The sequence below is a fragment of the Solanum dulcamara genome, chromosome 8, assembly GCF_947179165.1.
Source record: "Solanum dulcamara chromosome 8, daSolDulc1.2, whole genome shotgun sequence".
NCBI lineage: Eukaryota > Viridiplantae > Streptophyta > Magnoliopsida > Solanales > Solanaceae > Solanum > Solanum dulcamara.
Genome location: NC_077244.1, coordinates 71,082,052 through 71,104,453, shown reverse-complemented (window position 1 = coordinate 71,104,453; position 22,402 = coordinate 71,082,052). Strand labels below are relative to the sequence as shown.

The 22,402-nt window shown below is 34.2% G+C and overlaps 2 protein-coding genes and 1 non-coding gene across 4 annotated transcripts; 2 read left to right on the top strand and 1 right to left on the bottom strand.

Annotated features, from left to right (window-relative positions):
- The first annotated feature begins 2,289 nt into the window (after positions 1 to 2,289).
- On the top strand, positions 2,290 to 2,449 carry LOC129901873 (U1 spliceosomal RNA). The gene has a single exon (XR_008769971.1). It is a non-coding gene; the product is annotated as a U1 spliceosomal RNA (small nuclear RNA).
- An 8,307-nt stretch (positions 2,450 to 10,756) lies between these two features.
- LOC129900143 (secreted RxLR effector protein 161-like) lies at positions 10,757 to 11,359 on the top strand. Its single transcript, XM_055975088.1, has one exon. It carries the CDS (start codon positions 10,757 to 10,759, stop codon positions 11,357 to 11,359), a length of 603 nt encoding a protein of 200 aa, XP_055831063.1.
- A 2,390-nt stretch (positions 11,360 to 13,749) lies between these two features.
- On the bottom strand, positions 13,750 to 16,996 carry LOC129901652 (UDP-glucose 6-dehydrogenase 5-like). Of its 2 annotated transcripts, none has more exons than XM_055976899.1 (2): positions 16,904 to 16,996; positions 13,750 to 15,334 (listed from the first exon to the last, which is right to left on the bottom strand). In XM_055976899.1, exon 2 carries the CDS (start codon positions 15,327 to 15,329, stop codon positions 13,887 to 13,889), a length of 1,443 nt encoding a protein of 480 aa, XP_055832874.1. In that variant the 5' UTR covers positions 15,330 to 15,334; positions 16,904 to 16,996; the 3' UTR covers positions 13,750 to 13,886. The 2 variants fall into 2 exon arrangements, with proteins under 2 accessions (XP_055832874.1, XP_055832875.1); XM_055976900.1 differs by lacking the exon at positions 16,904 to 16,996 and adding an exon at positions 16,095 to 16,134.
- Between the last annotated feature and the right edge of the window lie 5,406 nt (positions 16,997 to 22,402).

The following is a 22,402-nucleotide window of genomic DNA, read 5'->3' as shown; positions in this document are numbered from 1 at the left end:
AATAAATAATTGGGTTTGTTTGAATAAACTTATTTTAATCAACTTATAAGTTGAAAACAGCTTATAAGTCAAAAAAATAGGTTGGGTTGCACCTACTTATTTTTTTCTAACTTATAATCAGTTTTCAACTTATAAGCTGCTTAAAATAAGTCAATCCAAATAAGCTATTAGCAACAATTTAATTTTAAATTTCTCATTGTATTTTTAATTAGATAATTTATAATTATATAAATATCTATGACTTGTTTTTAATTACAAATATCAAAGATTTTTTTTTCATCTTTAAGCTTCGTGCCTACTTACATAACACGTATTTTGTTTCCGTGAGTCAACACTAATATAACCAGTGTGATTTATGGAGGATGGCGTGTACACAATCTTACCCCTACTTTGTGAAGGCAGAAAACTATTTTCGGTAGACTCTCGACTCAAGTAAAAAATATTGAAATAAGTGTGTAAAGAAAATAAAATACTGAAAAATATCATGCTAAAAACAACGAAAACGAGAATAGTAGCAACACCAAATAATACAATAATTAAAACAAGGAGACAGCATATAATACTAAAATTGAAGACATAAGATAGCATCAGAGTAATAATAACAATACATGGGAAGGGCACTAGGCAAATACTCGACTATTTCCCACCATTCAACTCTATCCTCGACATTGATATTTTCTTATCTATAATCATGTCATCGGTAAACTATAGGTGAGTCGTGACTATAGCCATTTATTCTCAAGACTTCTTTGGCTTACCTCTACCTCACCCAATACTCATTATAGCCAACTGCTCACACCTTCTCACTTGACATATGTACATCTCTTCTTCACATGTTCGAACCATTGCAGTCTCGTCTCTCTCATCTTTCTACCATGAAGGTTATTCCCACATGCCTTGGATAAATTCATTTCTAATCGTGTTTCTATTGGTATGTCCGCACATCCATCTCAACGTCATTATTTCTCTACTATTATTTTCTGAACATGCCAGTTTTTGACTAACCAACACTCCGCCCCACTAGACAACATATATAGATAGTTTAACCACTACTTTATAAAACTTATTTTTAAGGCTTGGTGACATATTCTTATCGCCCAAGACACCATATGTGGCTTTCATTTATCCATCTCACTCAACATCATCGTCAATCTCTCTATTTCCTCTAATTATTGACTTTGGATATTTAAAACTTTCGTACTTGGAGATGACTTATGTATATATCCTTACTTCCATACTTGTTAGACAAGTCACATCACCAAACTTGCACTCTAAGTTTTTTGTCTTAGTCCTTCTCAACCTGGACCCATTAGACTCTATGGTCTGTCTCCAAACCCTCCAACTTGTTGTCAACTCCGCCACATATCTCGTCAATCAAAACTATCTACAAATAGCATACACCACGACACCTCCCCTTGGATATATCGTGTTAGTTCATCCAGTACTAATACAAATAAAAATGGGCTAAGAGTCGATCCCTAGTGCAATTCTATTTCGATTAAAAAGTGTTATGAGTCTATTCCACTCTCCTCATGCACTATGGTCTTGGTTGAATCATACATGTTCTTAATTATTGCTATAATTTACGTAACTGATACATATCTTAAGCCTCCAAAATCTTTGTAGCTCCCCCTTCCCGCTCCACTAGGAATTTTGTCCTAACCTTTTCTAGATCAATGAAAATCATGTAAATTTCATTTACTTTAGCCTATACTACACAATTAATCTCCTAATTAATGATATGTATGGTTTATATAGTTGAACGGTCCAACATGAATTCAAATTGGCTTTCGTGAAGTCACTATATTTAATTTAATTTTTTGTGGTAGATATATTTAAATACATGTCATCTATTTGTTTATAGACGTTATTAGTAAATAAAGTAATAAAACAATATGAGTATTGAAGTCAATACATAGTTTGAGCAACATTAGAATTTAAGGGGGGGGAAACAAATTGAACCTAAATTTTATGCTCCTACGTGTTTAGATTTCTCAAACATGAAATTAACGTTTAAACCTTGGGTTTTCTTTCCTATATAAACTTTGCTCATGCTTGGATCTAATGTTTTATTGACTCCAGACATATAAAACGATTGCAACAATGTAGTATAGTATATTTATAAAAGATCGTTCATGGATAAAATCTTTACCATCATAAAGTAGTAAGACAAAAATATTTTATCAGACAAACGTACTCATTCTTTGATAGTTTTTCCCACATAACAAGCAGAGAGGAGAAGCGAAGAAATGCAGTGATATAAAATAAAGGTTGCACTTCCCAAAAAACATACTTACCTGGATGGGGTCAATAGGTGATCACGAAGATCCATGGCCTAGGTTGGTGACCTCCATTGCACTTTGGAGGGGTGCCTGCCTAAGATTGATCCAAGTGATCAAGCCTATGTCATCATTTGTGGCAACAAGGCTTGTGTTCGCGTGGCCCTTACTCAAATCTAAGTCCAATATTTATTAACTTTCACGTTCAATGGTTCGAGCTAGCCTCAATAATTTCTGGTGTTAGTGGCTGCCCAATCCCAATGTTTTTAAAGTTTTGACAAACTGCTTCTTTATCTTCGAAATAAATGTAATATTTGCAAAGCGTTTAACTTGTGCCACAACATAAAATAAGTACTTTGTTAGTGTGAATAAATTAATATGTAAATTATTCGGAGTGAAAGTAGGGGTGTGTATAGGTCGGTTTGGTTTTAAGTATTATTGGTTCAGTTTTTAAATGGGCTAGTTCGATTTTTGATTTAACCAATAAGAAAATGCTTTCAAAACAAATATATGACTTCTTCAACAATTTTCAAAAATCTTGAACATTACTGAAAAAGGAAAAAAGTTTTTTAAGAAAAATATTTTTCTTATTCAAATGCTAATTAGATTTAACCCCAATTAGGATGAAATAATCTCCTAATTGTTTACCGGCGAAGCCTAATTTACCATCAAAGTCAAATTTTTTTAGAAAATAGTTACGGAGAAGAGGAGAAATCATAAAAGGAAGAAGAAGAGAAGTAAAAAAAGAGAGAAATCAAACTCATAGTTCACAACCCTCGGCGTTGCCTCTCCCTTGCTGTTGTTGTTGCAACTTGCAAACCGTAGCTGTCGCCGTTCTTAATTCTTTAGATTTTGAGTTTTGACGTTGTTAACCTAAAGTGGCAAAGCCTAAAGGATAAATATAGTGTGAATTGTGTTGGGCACTGATAGTATGATATAGTGATTATATATTTATATTGATATTTTTTGTTTAATATTTGTGTATGAGTAAACATTAAAATAGTAAATTATTATAGTTTTAATGGTTATCATTTACTCAATAACCTGATATTAAAAATCAATACCGAACTTGTAGGAAATTTGGGTCCACCCATAAGGGGTGCTTAAGGCCCATTAGGGTAATTAAACCTAGCCCTAATATTTCCTATATAATAATATTTACAGTGTAAAATAAAAATATGACTGAAGAAGTATTTTTATGCGGGTTTAGATTGTGATTTAGGGGGTTGTTCCAATATATCGTGACAACCACCATCGGCCAGTAATTCCATCCACGCTTTGACTTTCACTTCCGCTACACTAAGAACACTCAAGTTCTCCTCTTATGGTTTACACGTCATCTAACTAATTTAGATTAATGTGTTACGTGTGAACCTTCATTGGTATCAGAGCCATAGGGTTAATTTTCTGGTCTGACAAATAATCATAGATCTGTTCTGATTTACTGTATGTATCTAGAACTGAATATTTTTTTTTGTACTATGCAATTGAAAATAATAAAACTTTGTAGTATACTGATTTAAAATTACGTTTTAAGTCAGGTTAATGTTATCTTATATCTGGATATATATTTTGACTCAGAACATTTGTCAATTTTTTTCCTACTGATATAAATTTTAAAATCTGTTAAATATTTAGATTTTAACCGATAATAGATTCTGAAATCAGTTTTCAGAGGCTTCAATTTTTTTCTAGCTACAAGGACTACGAAGAGAAGAGAGAAGCAAAGATTTATATTCTCTGATGGCTGAACTGATATGGAGCTTGGTGCTCCATCGAAGGCAGAGAAACATAGAGAAGAAAAGATGAAAATTATATTTTTTTTTGTAAAGTGCCCACAGCAACAGACCTAGCTTCATAATTTTTAAAGAAATATTTTTTTAATGGGTTTGAGAAGTTTTTTTCTGACTTGGGCTTAGAGCCCATATCAATTTTTTTTCTTTTCGCTTTTGCTAACAGAACAAGTGAATGGGCTAAAGGCCCAATTCACACATTGCTGCATTTGTTTGGGCTGATAGCCTGAATTAAAAGATTTTGATTTTATAATTCAAATCCAGATTAAGAAAATTGATAATATAGACTTAATTTTTAGAATATAAATTTAGTATTTAATCTGGAATTATTATCCCAATTAAAAATGTTAATTAGTTTGTCAAATATGTTTAACACGTTTAAAAATGTTAATTTGTTTAACATGAGATTTATATGCTAATTTGTTTAGCAAGTTTAAAATGTTAATTAGTTTAACATTACATTTATTTGATTGTTTTGTTTAGCATGCTTAAAACGTTAATTTGTTTAACATTAGTTTTTTTTGTTGATGTACTCAACATGCTTGAAATACTAATTAGCTTGACAATAAAGTTATTTTGTTATTTTCTTTGCTTGAAAATGTTAATTAGTTTAACGTTACTTTCACGTTAATTTGTTTGATGTGTGCTAAATGCTAATTAGTTTAACATCATTATGGTAAAGTCTATGTTAACATTTTTAGCATGTATAACTGTTAATTAGTTTAACACATTTTATGTAAATTCAGCATGAAATATATGTTACTTGATTGAACATTAATCTTGCTTGATTTGTTTAACATGTGTACTATGTTAATTAGTTTGACATTAAAATTTTGTGTGAATTCATTAGCATGCGTATAAAATTTAATTTGTTTAACTGATAATCCATATGGGATTATAAAATCATGATAGGCAATTATGTTGCCTAAATATGATTAAGATGCTAAGCTAGGTAATTGACTATGCTAATTTTCATGATATTTTAATTTCTGGATGATGATTGGGAACATAGTGAACTCTCGACTCCATGATTAATATATATGTTTATTACCTTAGTCAATTGATGCTTAGTTTCATAATATGTATGTGTGTAGAACATAGTGTAATGACCTTGAGGGTGATTTTCGAAAATTTGTACAAAACACGCGTGAACAGTAACACGCGTGAACAGTAACTTTTTGGGCAGAAAATGCTCCTTTCTTCCCATTTCAATATTTTTCATCATTTGTTTGAGTTCTTGAACTCCTTGAGGTGATTTGAGAAGAGATTTTCGAGGCAAAGTGTTGGGTAAGTGATTTTTGACCTAAAAACTTCCTTTTTCATTAAGTTTTTGACGATTTTAACTCTTAAATTTTAGTTTCAAACCCCAAAAATCTTTGTTTCTTCCCTAATCCGAATTTAAGGAAAATTGTGATTTCCAACTCGTTTTGAGCTCTATTTTTATGGGTTTTTCAACCATGAGTTCCTTATTACCAATAGAATGGGATTGTTCAATAAATTTCCAGATTTGACCCTTTTCGAAAATAGTTAATTTTTGGACCATTTTACCCCCGGTTCCGAAACCTATCAATATGGGTGTCATTGGACTCCTTGTGACGTGTATGTTTCATTGTTGATAGTGGGTTGTCATTCCGGGCGCTGAATTCGAGAGTTGCTTGTCCGGTGGAGGTATTCGAGTGCGGTTTCGGCAATTGAGGTAGGTTTGGCTATCTTTCTTTGAGATTGAGATGGGGTAATTAGTCATTCATATGTTATAGACTTTGGGATGGGGTTGTAGTATGAGTTGAGAATGTTATATATATTATGATGTCCGTGTGGAGGCTTATTTATTAATGTGTTGCCGTGACGGGGTTTATTTATATTACATAGCCCGTGTGGGGGCCTTATTTGTTATCTTATTTGCTTTGAGAGCATGTGAATTATGATTTGCCTAAGAGAGAGGCTTGAGTATATTATTTGACTTGTGATGCCGCCTGAGAGATTGAGTTGGGGGTTTTGAGCATACTTGAGTATTGAAATATTGTTGAAAAAGGGGTGAATATTTAAATGAAAGTGTGTTCTTCCCGTTACTATTTATTGAGGGTGAATATCATGTGTAGGTTAAGTTTTGAGAACTTTGAACATTATACCACATGTGAGTTGATTATTACTTCTATGCATATGTGTTTTGATGCATTCATCCTCATTCATCACATCATGAAACATGGGAAGTTGAGAAATATGGAAATTCTTTTTGAGAAAGAAAATAAAACACCTTTAAACCTTTGTATCTTGAGTCCCTGACCGAGGCAGTTTTCCGGTAGGGTAGTGGATGCATTGTGATCCCAACCTTTGTATCTTGAGTCCCTGACCGAGGTAGTTTTCCGGCAGGGTAGTGGATGCATTGTGATCCCTTGACCACGAGGAGGTGGCAAGGATAATGAGATATTGTGATTGAGGTATATGGTCTGCGAGACCCCCATGGGTCCTGCTTGGTAGCACAGCTCGGCAGGTGTATACGACAGGCTGTGCGACAGTCTTGATTCCACCGTACCACTACATCATTGCATCATCATATTGCATTGCATTGCATTGACATTTGTGCTGCTTGAATTATTTGATTAATTGTGATTATGAGTTGTTATTATACTTTATTCGTGCCACTATATATATAAACTGGCGGCACCGATGCCGAAGTGGGACTTTTCTATATGCAGGTGGAAGCGTTCCTTAGTTTATTTCATAGATTTGATTAATTCCTTATACTCAGTCAGCTAAAACCTACTGAGTACATGTGAATTGTACTCACCCCTACTTCTGTGTCCCTTTTTGATGCAGATACTAGTCGAGGTACCCCACGTGGCAGTTAATATTCTAGCGGATTGTGTATTCTCAAATTAGTGGTGAGGTCCCAGAATTTGGATCGTCACTAGTCTATCTTTATTTTTCAGTCTTTTGTATCATTCAAAGACTTATGTTGTATCTTCAGATTCGAACCTTGTATTAGATGCTCTTTATACTTATGACACCAGGTTTTGGGATAATTTCTTCATTGTTTTTTTTCTTTTCTTTTTATTTAAATTGTGGCATCACTTTCCCCTTTTGGAGTCTTGTATGAGTTTTATTTTTAGGGTTACACATCAGATTGGGTTTTGAGATGTGTGCCATCATGACCTCAGTTTTTGGGTCGTGACACATAGTGCCTTGCGTTTTATTATTTTAATGATTCTCATTTTTTTTGTGTTAAAGAATGAATACTGCTTTGAAAAACATTGTTACTGAGCTAAACAAAGGGTTGAAACTCAATGGTGACAACTATGAAATATGGAATTTGAAAGTTCATTATGTGCTGGAAGAGCAATAGGCTCTGGAGGCCATTAACAACATCATGAATGAGCCTGAGGATGGCCACATGGTTCAACATAGGCATGACCGTGAAACGTATTATGCTTGGCGAAAAAAGGACTTCACTGCTCGCATTACGTTGCTAAGCACCTTGGATGATGACATCCTAAGAGAGTTCAAGGATCACCAAAGGGCAATGGAACTTTGGATTGCTTTGAAGAATAGGTTTGATACCTGTTCTACTGCAAGGCTAAGATCCTTGATGATCAAGTTTGACTCATACAAGAAACGCCCAGAGCATTCAATGAAAACGCATCTGAGGCAAATGACGAACATGATTGGGGAGTTAAAAGATGCTGGTCATGTGTTGACCGATGAACAACAAATTCAAGTTGTCATACGTTCTTTGCCTAGTTCATGAGATCATATGAAGATGCACTTGACTCATAATGAAAGAATCACAACTCTGGAAGATGTTCGGAGGCATCTTGAGTTAGAGGAGGAACAACTTGAGGCTGCAAAGCCAATAGCTGAGTTGCACATGGCAACAACCTCCAAAAACAAAGGTGATCCAAATTAAAGGACTGGGGAAAGAAGAGAGGCCCACCTCAAACTTAGCCAGCTCAGCCTGCTAAATGAGCAAAGACTGAAAAAGGAAAGAATAAACGTCCCAAACGTGTTAATGTTGCTAAAGTGAAGTGCTATAATTGTGATAAGAAGGGTCACTATATTAAGGATTGCCCAGAACCTCCTAGAAAGGTATTTCATAAAATTTGAATTAGTGAACTTTATGTTTCTAGTTCTATTTTACTAATTGAATCTAATCCTTTGTGGATTGTAGACTCGGGAGCAACGGAACACAATGCTTGGGAGCATAATGCTTTTGTTAAATTTCGGCGAGTTTCACGTGGAGCAAAGTGGATATATGTAGGAAACAACAATAAAGTTGTTGTTGAAGGGATCAGTACATGCAAGTTAGTCCTGCATGGCAATCGAGACCTAATTTTACATGATGTTCTCTATGCACCAACAATTCGTCGAAATGTTATTTCAGTCTCTATTTTTCCTAAGCTAGGATTTAACTTGTTTTTTTCATGACACTTATCTCAAGTTGACTTATGATTCAAAATTATTTGGTTTTGGTCATGTGATCGGAGGTTTATTTATTATGGATTTGGATTATGGTTCATTCAATAATAATGCTAGTTTTTCTATGTTTGCTTCTACAAATAAATATGATAGTGATATAAATATATGGCATGCTATACTTGGTCATATTAGCCATCAAAGAATGCAAAGGCTAGAGAAACAAGGTTTGCTTGCCAGCATTGAACATGTGGAATTGTCCGCTTGTGAGAATTGTCTAGCGGGAAAATCTGCACGAAAACCTTTCGGTAAAGCAACTAGAGCTGAATATCCTTTATAATTAGTCCATTCTGATATTTGTGGGCCTGTGACTATTAAATCTAGGCATGGAGCAAGTTATTTCATTACATTTATTGATGATTTTATCCGTTTCAATTATGTCTATTTAATTACCTATAAATCTGAAGCAATAAGTTATTTCAAGCGCTATATAATCTTAGTGGAAAATCAATTAGACAAGAAGATAAAAGCTCTTCGAATTGATCGTGGCCGGGAATACTTATCGACTCAATTTAATGGGTTATGTGATGAAAATGGAATAGTTCATCAGTTGACTATCCCAAATTCTCCACTACAAAATGGTGTTGTGGAGAGAAGAAACAGAACCCTCCTAGAAATGGTTAGATCAATGATGGCACAAGCCAACCTCCCAATTAATTTTTGGGGTGATGCTTTACTTTCTGCCACCTATGTACTTAACCGAGTGCCTTCAAAATCAGTTGCAACCACTCCATATGAGTTATGGACTGGAAGACATCCTGACCAGGGTGTATTAAAACCTTGGGGTTGTGCTGCATATACACATGATTCCTCTCACAAATATGGCAAATTAGGTCCGAGAGGAAAGAAAAGTATATTTATAAGGTACTCTGAAACCTCAAAGGGTTATGTGTTTATAGGTCAACAAAACAGTAGAAGTGTAACTGAATTTGAATCAATAGATGTCACATTCTTAGAGAATGAGTTTCCTAATAAGGGAGAGGTAGGTCAAAACCTATCATTATTTGAGCTAGGGAATCATGACGTACAAGGATCTCTTCATTTGAGTGGGAGTATTTAGCAGATGATAAATTAATTTTTCATCAACAACCTCTTCCATCATCAGGTGCGAATGAAAGTAATCCTTCTACACTTAATGAAAGTGACCAAATGGATCTTGTTCCAAGTGGGAGCGAGATGGTCACTGATTTTGTTCCGAGTGGGAGCAGGTTAAGTGTTCTTGATCTGAGTTGGAGCAACATTGATCCAAATAGGAGAAATAATGAATCACAAACTAGACGTGGTTCTCATAAAAAGACTCCTCGCCGACGATTTGACATTGAAGGCGGTGAATTATTTATGATGCTCCTTTAAGATGAAAATGAGCCTAAAAATATAAAAGAGGCTCTCTCATGCCCTTCTAAGGACAAATGGACAAAAGCAATGGAAGATGAGTTGGAGTCTATGAGAGTCAACAAAGTTTGGGAACTAGTTGACCTCCCTCAGGGACGCAAAACTATTGGGGGCAAATGGGTTCTCAAAATAAAGCTCAAGGCTGATGGCACAGTTGAAAGATATAAGGCTTGACTAGTGGCAAAAGGGTATACACAGCAGAAAAGAATAGACTACGATGAGACTTTCTTGCCTGCTGTTAGGTTTACCTCTGTTCGTCTTGTTCTAGCTATAGTTGCAAGCTTGGATCTTGAGTTATATCAAATGGATGTAAAGACTGCCTTTCTCAATGGAGAATTAGATGAAGAAATTTATATGGAACAACCTGAATGTTTCATTAAAAAGGGCCACGAACAAAAAGTTTGTAGACTTTTGAAGTCTATTTATGGCCTCAAACAATCTTCAAGGCAGTGGTATATACGTTTTCAGAATGTTATCGTATTCAATGGTTTTACCGTGATGGATGAAGCCCATTGCGTTTATACCAAAAGATCAAGAAACAAGTTTGTGATTTTAACATTATATGTAGATGACATACTTATAGCTAGAAATGATAAGGAGTTCATTACTGAGATAAAGTCATGGTTATCATCCTAATTTGAGATGAAAGATATGGGCAAAGCTGCATATATTCTTGGAGTTAATATTTCAAGAGATTGTCCAAAGAAACTATTATATCTCTCTCAAGAGAATTACATTAGAAAAGTTTTTGAACGATTCAATATGTAAAATAGTAGCCCTGTTGATACTCCTATAAGTAAAGGTCATGCCTTGGGTAGTCAAATGTGTCCTAAGACTCCTGAAGAGAAAGAAAAAATGAGCCGAGTTCCTTATAGGAGCGCAGCCGGAAGTCTAATATATGTTATGGTGTGTACCAGACCTGATATCTGTCAAACAGTTGGCTTGGTAAGTAGATATCAAACTGACCCAGGTTTAGCACATTGGCAAGCAGTAAAGAGAATCATGAGATATATGAAGGGAACTGCTGATTATACACTTTGTTACCAAGGCAACAAAGATCTGCGATTAGTTGGATACAGTGATGCTAATCATGGAGGAGATCTAGACGAGAGAAAGTCTACCTCGGGATATGTTTTCTTACTCAGTGATGGCGTCATATCATGGAGTAGTAAGAAACAATCATGTATATCACTATCTACTATGAAAGCCGAATATGTGGCTCTCGCATCAGCAACACAAGAAGCTGTTTGGTTGAAAAGGTTCTTGGAACACTTATTGGATATCACAGAAGATGCTGAACCAGTGTTAGTCTACCGTGACAGTGAGGCTGCAATTTCCTCTACCAAGAACCCTAAGTTTCATTGCAAAACCAAACACCTAGATATCAAGTATAACTTGCGAGAGACATGGTTAAACGCAAGGTAGTGAACATGAAGTATGTGTCTACAAAAGATATGTTAGCAGATCCATCAACCAAGCCTTTGTCTAGAGATGCATTTGTGAGACACACTAGATCTCAAGGCCTACGCAGATTCTAAGATATTTCATTTTGTTTAATTTCCCCATGTTCACAAGACTGATTTTCTTTAATTATCAATAAAGTTGATTTACATACATATTTTACATGTTGAATGTCATGTACATTCGTAGCTTATTTTTTAGTATGTCAGGTAGACAAAAGGTTGGCCTTCTCACATAGGTAACCGCCTCCTTATCTTAGTGATGAGTGGAGATGAGACTGGATTTTAAGAAAAATTATCAAATGGATAATTTGAGAGTTGTCAACTTAAAATCATGAACGTCGCATAAATAATGACATAAGGTCGTTAAGGTGAAAAACGTTCACCTAGTCTACTTATTGAGCCAGGTGTGAGTTAAAAATGATATAGTAGATAAGGAACTCAAATTTAGATACTTATGGTGTCTAAATATCATTTGTACAACATTCTTTACGAGATAAAGACATACGCTCCCTGGGAAAGGAGAAAATGTTGTAGCATGTGTTTCATACCATGTGTGCTAATGTCGACCAATTGGATTAACATAAGTCCATTCTCAACTTATTGTTGTGTGAGACCCAGAGCCTTTATGGTGGCTCAAGATTTGTACCCTTTGTGACTCGGATTGGATACTTGAGACTTAGTTTGATGTTAGCTATCTTAGTGTGCTTCCAAAAGACCATGAATACAGATTCACTATGGCGGAGTATATCTAGAAAAATAGTTAACCTAATATTAAAAGGATCATGAGAAGAGGAAGATCATTGATGGAATCTCATTAATTTGTATCCACTGGTGCACCAATTATAGCTTATGAATTACAATTGTGAATACAAGAAATAATGGTATATGAGATTTTGGAGATTATATCAAATGTGATTCATATGATCTGGGGTACTGCATATTTTATGATCTACTTGCAGGTTTGCACTCAACGAGAGGCTATATACTCCTAACAGATGTATAGCACTTAGCTCTCATAGTATGCTGGTCGCACGGTCTACTTCCCTATATGAATGATTGCGGAGATGAGTTGAGAAAATGTTTCTCAAATTAGATGAGCACTCCCATTATGTGTGAGTGGGAGATGTAGGAAATTTGGGTCCACCCATAAGGGGTGCTTAAGGCCCATTAGGGTAATTAAACCTACCCCTAATATTTCCTATATAATAACACTTATAGTGTAAAATAAAAATATGGCTGAAGAAGTATTTTTCTGCTCTTCTCTTCTCAACAATATATTAGGGTTTAGAATGTGATTTAGGGGTTGTTCCAATATATTGTGACAACCACCATCGGCCAGTAATTTCAGTCGCGCTTCGACTTTCGCTTCCGCTACACGAAGAACATGTAAGTTCTCCTCTTATGGTTTACGCGTCATCTAACTAATTTAGATTAACGTGTTATGTGTGAACCTTCAGAACTGATAACCCAATAAAAAAAATTATAAAATTATTAAATAATCATTAACCCAATAGCAATAAACCAATAACACTTTTTTTTGATTCAGTTTATCAATCGGTTCGATTTTTGCACACCATTAAGTGAAAGTGCAATAATTGGGAAGTACTTTAAAAAATCTATGCAAAATCAGCAGCAATTTGCCTTTGTTTACTTCATGTTTAAAAGCTATGTCCTAACAAATATAAGCCTGGGCTGTGACACAAATTTGTAACTAATGAAAGATGGCAGTGCAACAAGAAAGTCGAGTCTATATTTTGTGTGTGAAGAACATAGTTAGGCATTTAGCCAAAACTTGCCTAACAGTTAATGTACTTGAAAAAACTTGGCTAACAGGGTTTTTTTTCAGGCAAGTTTCTTTAAGTGCATGGTTAGGCAAATTTCTTTGAAATATATTGTTAGGCAAGTTTTTATAAGAGAAAAATGGTCTAGAATTTCAACTAGAGGTTGGTTGGCTATTTACGTCCCCAACAGTACATAATTGACATGATGCATCTATCCCATTGCTGTTCTGTAATCTATGAATCTAAAACTTGACTTTAAAAACTTGGAATTGTTTGCTTTCCTTCAAAAGTAACAAAAGCTATCTTACAGCAGTTGTTGGGAAAAAAAGATACAGTGAAGATTTCGAGTTTGAAACATATGGAGTAGTATAACAATAACTACTATGTCTCAGCCCAAACAAGTTTCTGTCAACTATATGAGTCCTCGATCATGTTTCTCCATTTAATAATACTATATGGATTGGAGTTTCAACAAGAAAATGATCAACCTGATCAAAACATGCCAGATTTCTAATATAAAATGATCATACCATTAAATAGGCTGCTGAAGTTCCCACACAAAAAAAAGATATAAAGAAAAGCATTTTTAACAATGCTATTAGGAAACAACAGTTCAACGTTTGAATGGAAAAGACGAGAATTGGAAAAAGAAATGGATTTTCCTCTCATGTTTAGTGCTTATTCCAGGGGAAGGGAACATTAACTTGCTTATGCCACATCAGGCATATCCTTGAGCCATCCATCTAAAGGTTTCCCAATGGAGTAGACGATGAACCCAATTTCTCTGAGCTTCTGCATATTAACAATGTTCCTTCCATCAAACACAAATGCAGGCTTTTGCATGTTATGGTAAATCTTCTTGAAATCAAGAGTCTTGAACTCGTCCCACTCGGTCAAAAGGCAGAGGCCGTGGGCACCTTTTGTGGCCTCATAAGCATCCCATACTACATTGAGCTGCTTCATCACGGTGGGGCTCATTGGCTGGAGGTGAATTGGATTATCCCAATCAAACTTTTTCATTGACAGATCCTTTCGGATTTGATCTTCAGTGACCTGTGGATCATAGATGCTCAAGTAAGCATTGTCTCCCAATAGGCCTTTGCACACATCAATTGCCGGTGTCTCTCTAGTGTCACCTGTGTCTTTCTTGAAAGCAAATCCAAGGATAGCAATCTTCTTGCCTGAAACTGTGTTGAACATAGAGGAGACAACTCGGTTGACAAACCGATTCTTTTGGTAGTCATTCACCTGAATCACTTGTTTCCAGTAGTTGGCAACTTCTTTGAGACCATTGCACTCACAGATGTAAACCAAGTTGAGAATATCCTTCTGGAAACAAGAACCACCAAAACCAACACTTGCATTGAGGAATTTTGATCCGACTCTCGTGTCCTTACCGACAGCATGGGACACTTGTGTGACATCAGCTCCAGTTGCTTCACAAAGAGCTGACATCGCGTTAACTGATGAGATCCTCTGAGCCAAGAAGGCATTGGCAGCAAGCTTCGAGAGCTCAGCTGACCAAAGATTGGTGCAGATGATTCTGTCTTCAGGCACCCAATGAGCATAAACTTCCTTCAGAGCCTGAATTGCCTTTTTCCCCCCAGGGGTTTCTCGTCCTCCAATTAGAACCCGATCAGGATTAAAAAGGTCCTGAATAGCAGTTCCCTCAGCAAGAAATTCAGGATTCGAAAGAATCTGAAACTTGATTCCTTTGCTGTTATGTGTGAGTATTTTCTCAATTGCCTCCGCTGTTTTCACTGGAACAGTAGACTTCTCAACAACAATCTTATCATTCTTCGATACATCAGCTATCATTCGGGCAGCACTCTCCCAGTATGTAAGATCTGCTGCTTTCCCAGCTCCAAGTCCTCGAGTTTTAGTTGGGGTGTTAACAGAAACAAAGATGATGTCTGCTTCAGAGACATGTTTCTCAACTTCAGTGCTGAAGAAAAGGTTCTTTCCTCGGCATTGTCTCACTATACCTTCAAGTCCTGGCTCATAGATTGGCAGCTGATCACTGTTCCAGGCAGCGATACGAGCAACAGATATATCAACAACAGCCACTTCAATTGCAGGGCACTTGAGGGCTATGACAGCCATAGTTGGTCCACCAACATATCCAGCTCCAATGCAACAAATCTTCACCATTTTTTCTGCAACATGAAACCAGATCAAGGGAAGAATTAAAATTCCCGAATAAAAATAAGACTAATCAAAGATGTGGGATTCTAGAGGTACATCTCTTCGCTTACACACGTAAAATGAGAACTAAATATATTCCATAGAATATCTCTTTCTAGTTATCTAAGTAGAAAGCAACATCTTCTACAACTGTCCTAATCCACCTCCTTAACTCAGATACAGAGACTTTAGATAAAACTATCTTAGATATTTTCTTGCCTTTCTAATCCATATAGAAAAGTACATCTTAAATATAAATGCACAGACAATATATTCAACATCAGTTGACAAGGACAATTTTAACCAGCCAGGCATATGTCCCAGATAGAAATGTCACAACAAAAGAAAAAAGAAAAAAACCAAATGAAACCACCAATTTACTATCAAAGCACTTAACACAACATGGAATAATAGAAAGTGAGGAAAAAGAGAGAAAGACTTTGAACTTTTTAGCCAACTTACACAAAAGTTACCTCTAGGATGTCTCTTCTTGAAAAGACCAAGTAATGGTGCCAAAAGAGCTTGTGTAATGGTGCCAAAAGAGCTTGTGTAATGGTGCAAAGACTTCCATATATATATATATATATATACACATAATGGACATGAGCCTATGGTCTAAGCTAAAAACTAATTAAAGTGCCAAAAGTCAGATTTTTAAGTTTAGTGTGGAACCTTAAACACGTTTTCAAGAGGTACCTTTCTGTAACAAACAAGGGAAAGGAATTCAATTACCTGTATCCTCCTTTGAAACTTCAATGATATCAAGGAAAAACTAGTAAGGGGATAAACAATATTTTCATAAAGGAAAAGGATCTAAATTTGCCCTCCTTTAAATATTTCTGGTGTCAAATAAAACTATGTTGTTACAAGATCGGTCCAAATAGACTTTTATTTACTAAAGGCGAAAACTTTCCAACATATGAGCCTTTTTTTTTCAAAAAGGAAAATAGATCGATTTCGCCTATGAACTATGCAAAATGATCTAGATTTACCCATTGAATATCAAGAAATTTGGATCATCTAAAAATTTAAGGGCAAATTTGAATCTTTTCCCTTTTCATAATTTGTTATATAAAACAAAATGATCAGTTTATGTAGGGCTAAACCAACCCAAAATTCTGTCCATTTTGGGCTAGGGAGGGATTGTGTGTTCGAATCACCAAGGGAACAGAAAGAAAGAGGGAGAGTTCTAAGAAGGGGTTGGTAGAAGTTCTAAAAGGGTGTCAAAAACAATTTCCTTTTTGTATTTTTTTCTAATAGATAAAGCAATTTAATTAACCAAAGGAAAATCAGAAAATCAAGTTTTTTTTCCCTACTGGTACAGTTAAAAAATGAAAAAGAAGCTTGAAGCTTCAGAAAGAATGTGATCATAATTCATATGGTTGATTTGAACAGGTCATTGAGTAAGATCAAAGAAAGATTAATTATAACTAAGACAATGTATTAAATATTGTTGAGAAAAAGATGAAGAAACAAAAGCCATTATTAGAGAACTTGATTTAAATAAAGGCAACACAAAGTTGAGATTAACATGTTGGTACCTGATTAAATGGCCTTCTTTTAGCAACTTTATTTTTGCTTTCTCCTTTGTTCTTATGGGATTGAAAGGAAAATGAAGATTAATTTATAGAAGAGAAAATAAAAGTACTTGACCAAAATCTAAGAGGTGAGGAAAATTGTACATGTAATAAATTTGTTTTCAACATTCTATAAGATTTTAATAAGAGTCAAATTATTCCAATTGAAGTTAATTTACTGAATAATGATGAATATATTAAAGAGTTTCTACTATAAGACAAACTTATCTAAAGTTAATAATTAATGATGAATTTGACTATATATATGATATGAATTCATAGATGTGATGGTCCTTTTAGTCCCTATTAAATAAGATGATTACCAAATATTTAGAAAGATTTAACGGTAGGGAAAAACTAGAGTTACTCTTTATTATATAGTAAATGAAATTTATAGTATCAGATTTCATAGATTGATGAGATTTAAATTTAGACTTTTTCCATTTTGTGCTTTACCTACATGGACAGATTTACTGTCCAAGTTATAGGTATGTAAATTTATGATATTTTTGCAAAATATATTTTTTAGAATTGATCTAATATTATCTGATGATCCCAATAGTTGAAAAAATTGCATGTTGCGTTTAGTTGAATGATGAAACACTTACCATTAGGAACAAGGAATGAGTCACTTAATATTTACTTCTTGTTTAATAAATAAATTAAATGGTGCACGTATATTAAAAATTCTAATCTATATTAGGCTTAAGTTTCATAGCATTAGGCAGTTATTCTTGACCAGTTATAAACCTAAATCGAGGTTCATGCAATTGCCAATATGATCAATATTAGTTAAATTTGAGATTAGTGATGTTTTTAATTTATTCTTTCCTCGTCTATTAATTTTGAAGAGTGTTCTATTAATATTGACATTGTTTGTCATATTTTACCGATGGTACGTCATATTATCACACTTGCATATAGTAAAGTTACTATTTTGGTAACGTGTGCACAAACATATGTTGATTAATTATGACTAATACTAGAGGTTTAAATGATAAAGACTTAAAAATAGCGGGCTCCTTAAATTTGTCTGAATATTTCATTTAGACAATCAAATTAAGTTATATTTTAATTGAATATCTCAATTTCTAATAAAATATTTTAATTAAATACTTTCAGTTCAAATTATATTTTTTTTTGTGTGTCCTCAATGGTGTATGTAGAATTTTCAGTAAGTGGTGTTGATATTTATGGAATAAAAGATTAAAAGTTTAATTATCACATTCATAAGTATATATTCATGAGTTATTGGATTAGTAGTTTAATTTTAAGCTAAAAGGGCTCTTGAGTTCAATACTATTTAACCACAATTTTTAAATTGTATGTTATATTTTGCAAAAATATGCTTGTATTGAGGTTCAAACCTCCAACCTTAAAGAACAACAAGAATAACAGTTGACACCACCAAGAGGTATTAGAAAAATAATGTATTAAAAAGAAAATAAATAATATATTTATTAGAAAAAAAATATTTTAATCTAGGATATTTTGAATTAAAGTATTAACGGTAGATATATTTTTAAACCAAACTATTAACAAAATACATTTTATTCAATTTCACATAGTTAAGGGCATTTTTTGACTTTTTTCGTAAGTAAAATTAATAATTTCTCAGTCTCAATCTACGTGACACAATACTTTTCTTTTTAGTTTATTCCAAGAAAATAATATGACTTTTCCTATAATTAGAACAAATTGATTTTAAAATTCCTCTTTATCATGAATGAAGTGATTAATAGTCATGTAAATATCTAAAATTTATTTTAGATCACAAATTTTTATTTTATTTTTATTTTTTCTTAAATTTTGTGTTTAATCAATCTATGTCTTATAAATTAAAACAGAGGAAATATCAATTTTGCACACAATAATGCGTGTCTCAAACAGTCATGATTTATTGTCACATAAACATTTCACTTTTTTTTTAAACTACAAAATTAAAAAATATTTCTTTTCAAATTTTTTTTTATGTAAAATCAAACAATATCACATTTAAATTAAAATAAAATAAAGTGTCAACTTTGCAAACACTGACGCGTGTCTCAAGCCAGTATAAACAAGCAGATCTAGTTGGTGTAGGTGACAATCTATCTATTTAGTCATGCGCTACCTGTAGTAACAGAGACACATTCGATCAATATTAATCTCATTTCACATCTTCACAATAAATAAATGTCTAATTATATGTACGTAGATAATATTATTTTTAAAAAATTACGAGTTCGTACTACATGTTAATCCCGTTTTAAAAATATAATACAAAATAAATAACACTTTTTGATAGAAAATAAAGTTCTAAAATCCCACCAGCCACTAAACTAAATCAAACTAGGACAATAGGTTAACACGACTTATCATCAAGTTAGAAATTTTATTAAAAAAATTTAAAATATAAAAAATAAACATGCAATATCTATTACATATACTTAAAAGAAAATGACATTATAATTATAGTGTATTTTTTCGGGCAGAAACTATATAATTGACTCAATTACTTGAATTAATTTGAGATTAAGTTGTAGTTAATAGTGTAGTATCCTAAGGGGCTATGATTAGTTAGCAAATAACGAAATTGCCAACATTAAAGCGTGAAAATCAACCAAATATTTCATTGTGAAGTCCGTTCACTAAGCAAGTCACCCCACCCCTCAATAGTTAATTATTTTTCCTACTCCTAAGTCATACTACTACTACTATATACTATAAATACTATTAGTAGTAATTATTTATTGATAGTGAAGATTATGTCAACGAAGAAACAAATGAAAGATGGCAACTCGGGCAATTATGTTCAGCCTACTTTCAGATTTAGCCATCGACACAACGACAGTGAACTCTACGATTCCTTTGAGCTTCAAGAAGTTGTCAAACAGCTAAACCGTGCCCTTGTTAAAGCATCTTCTCCCATCACATCTGCTGTTCTGAATTCTCCTTTTTACAGCAAGTGCTTAGGAGGTTCTTACAAACAAAATGGTAAAGCTTCCAGGAGAATTTCTTACTCACAAATTAAGAATGATGGAGGAGTTGAGAACAGAGCAGATTGTGGAAGCGCGAGGTATAATAGTATATTTCGACGATTATGGAACATGACAAAACAGGGGTTCCTCAGAGGCAAACGAAACCCCTGCAGCAACTCCCAACTCCAGTAATTTAACTGCAGCTAAATACATAAACGAATTCACAATTTTAAATTTACAGATCAGTATCATTACTGCTACTTTGTACTAATATGTATGAACTAATTAGAATAATTATGTATTTTGATATGCATTTTTTCTAATTAATGATGTTAAAGCTGTGTTTTCATTTGTTTTTCTTCCATTAGAGAGTTAAAATTAGCCACTTAATCACACCCCTAACTCCTAGCCAGTTCTCTCTCCTCCCTTCTCCCTCGTTCATCACCACAATTTCTCTACTCCTTGTCCCTCTAAGTTCTTCTTCAGTAGCTCACCACCATTTGAATGAAATTGAAACACTACAAAAAAATGTTGGTTATCCAAGAAAGTAACAGCAACAATCAAGAAAGCTTGAAATAACTGATTTTTTACTAACTCACATAATTTGGGGTATGTATCTGGTATATTCTGTGGTGTATCTGAGCATGTATTTGAGTTGTACCAATGATGTATATGGTGTGTATTTAAGTTATACATATTGTATTTGATATGTATTTGAGGATTTTTTTAAATTAAAGGTGACAAAAAAGTTTCAAAACTTAGAAAAAGTGACACAAGTCTTAATTATTGAGTAGAGGTAATAATTTTAAGATTAGTTTTAATGACGCTAATTTTAAAAACCTCAAGTTTGGCCCTCTCATTTCCTCCCCACCCCACCCACCCCTCCCCATCCTCTACCTCCAACATTATTCCTACCCTTCCTACCATTGCCCTCACCACCATCAACTCCTCCGCTACCACCGTTTCCTCCTCGATCATCACCATCACCTCTTCCTCTATCACCACCTTTTCCTCCTTCACCACCGCCATAAATCATTCCACTTCTTCCACTTCTATCACTAACCTCAGAATTTGTATATGCTTACCCTAACTATTTATATACGAATTATTGATACATTTGATTTGTATAAGTTATAAAAAATTCAAAATTTATATATAATTATCCTATTTGTATATTATTTTTTGATAAAATAGGAGCTGTGACTTAGTAGTTAGTCAGAAAGTTGTTATCTTGTTGTAACTAGTAGTTAGTTAGAAAGTTGTTATCTTGTTGTAACTAGGAGGTTAGTTGTAACTAATTAGTAGTTAGAGGATTACTAAAATATCTAGGACATGTATATAGAGAGTGTATTGTGAAGGCTCTAGAAACACATACAACACTTTCTAATATTCTCCAAAATAGCAGAATGCCCCTAGGGCTAACTTCTCTCTTCCTTCTTCTTCCTCTACACTTAGTCACTAACTTGATACTGCTTTCTTCATGGTATCAGAGCCATAGGCCATAGATATGATCTAGATCGAGCTGCTTGAAGGTCGAAGCTGTCGAAATCAGTGAAGAGGAACAATGTCGGAGGATCTGGACAACGAGCTACCGAAGAAGCTGAGTCATAACCATCAACTGTATCTGAGTGCATCAAACACTTCCGAAGTGGTGTTGATTTCTATTCAGTTAATGGGATCTAAAAATTATTCGGTTTGGAGTCGTTCGATGCGAATCGCCATACTTGGATGCAACAAGATGAGATTCATCAATGGAATATGTAAGAAGGCTAATTTTGGTGCGAATTTGACAGATCTGTGGGAGCGATGCAACGCCATAGTTCTGTCATGGATAATGAATTGCGTGTCAAAAGAGTTGCTAAGTGGAATTGTGTATTCTTCTGATGCGAGTTCTGTGTGGAATGATTTGAAAAAGCATTTTAATAAGGTGGATGGATCGAGGATCTTTCAGTTGCACAGAGAAATTACAACCACAACTCAAGGTACGAGCAATATTTCTGAATATTTTACGAAGCTGCGTTTACTGTGGGCTGAGTTTGATAGCTTAGCCCTTTTTCCTGGATGTAATTGCGAGAAATCGCACGATTTCGAGGAGTTTATGAAGAGATAGAAATTGCTGTAATTTTTAATGGGACTGAATGAGTCATATAAACAATCTCGAGGTCATATTTTGATGTTGGTTCCATTCCTAGCTATTAACCAAGCCTACTCTATAATGATTGAACAAAAAAGTCAAAGATTTATGGTCAATGTGACTGGATCATCCATGAATGGAGAAATAACAGCTCTCATGACAAGTCGAAGAGGAAATTTCAATAGATTCAAAAAGAACATGAATGTGCAATGTGATTATTGGAAGTTGAAAGGTCATCTAAAAATGGATTGCTACAAATTACATGGTTATCCTCCAGATTACAAGTTTAAAAGGAAACCAAATGGTGCTAATCCTATTCATACACATGATGGAGATCCTAGAAACAATGGTTACCAGGTAAGAAGAGAA

Bases quoted from the DNA above. Each gene is read 5' to 3' on its own strand.
- LOC129900143 (XM_055975088.1), top strand. From the start codon at position 10,757: ATGTGTCCTAAGACTCCTGAAGAGAAAGAAAAAATGAGCCGAGTTCCT.
- LOC129901652 (XM_055976899.1), bottom strand. From the start codon at position 15,329: ATGGTGAAGATTTGTTGCATTGGAGCTGGATATGTTGGTGGACCAACT.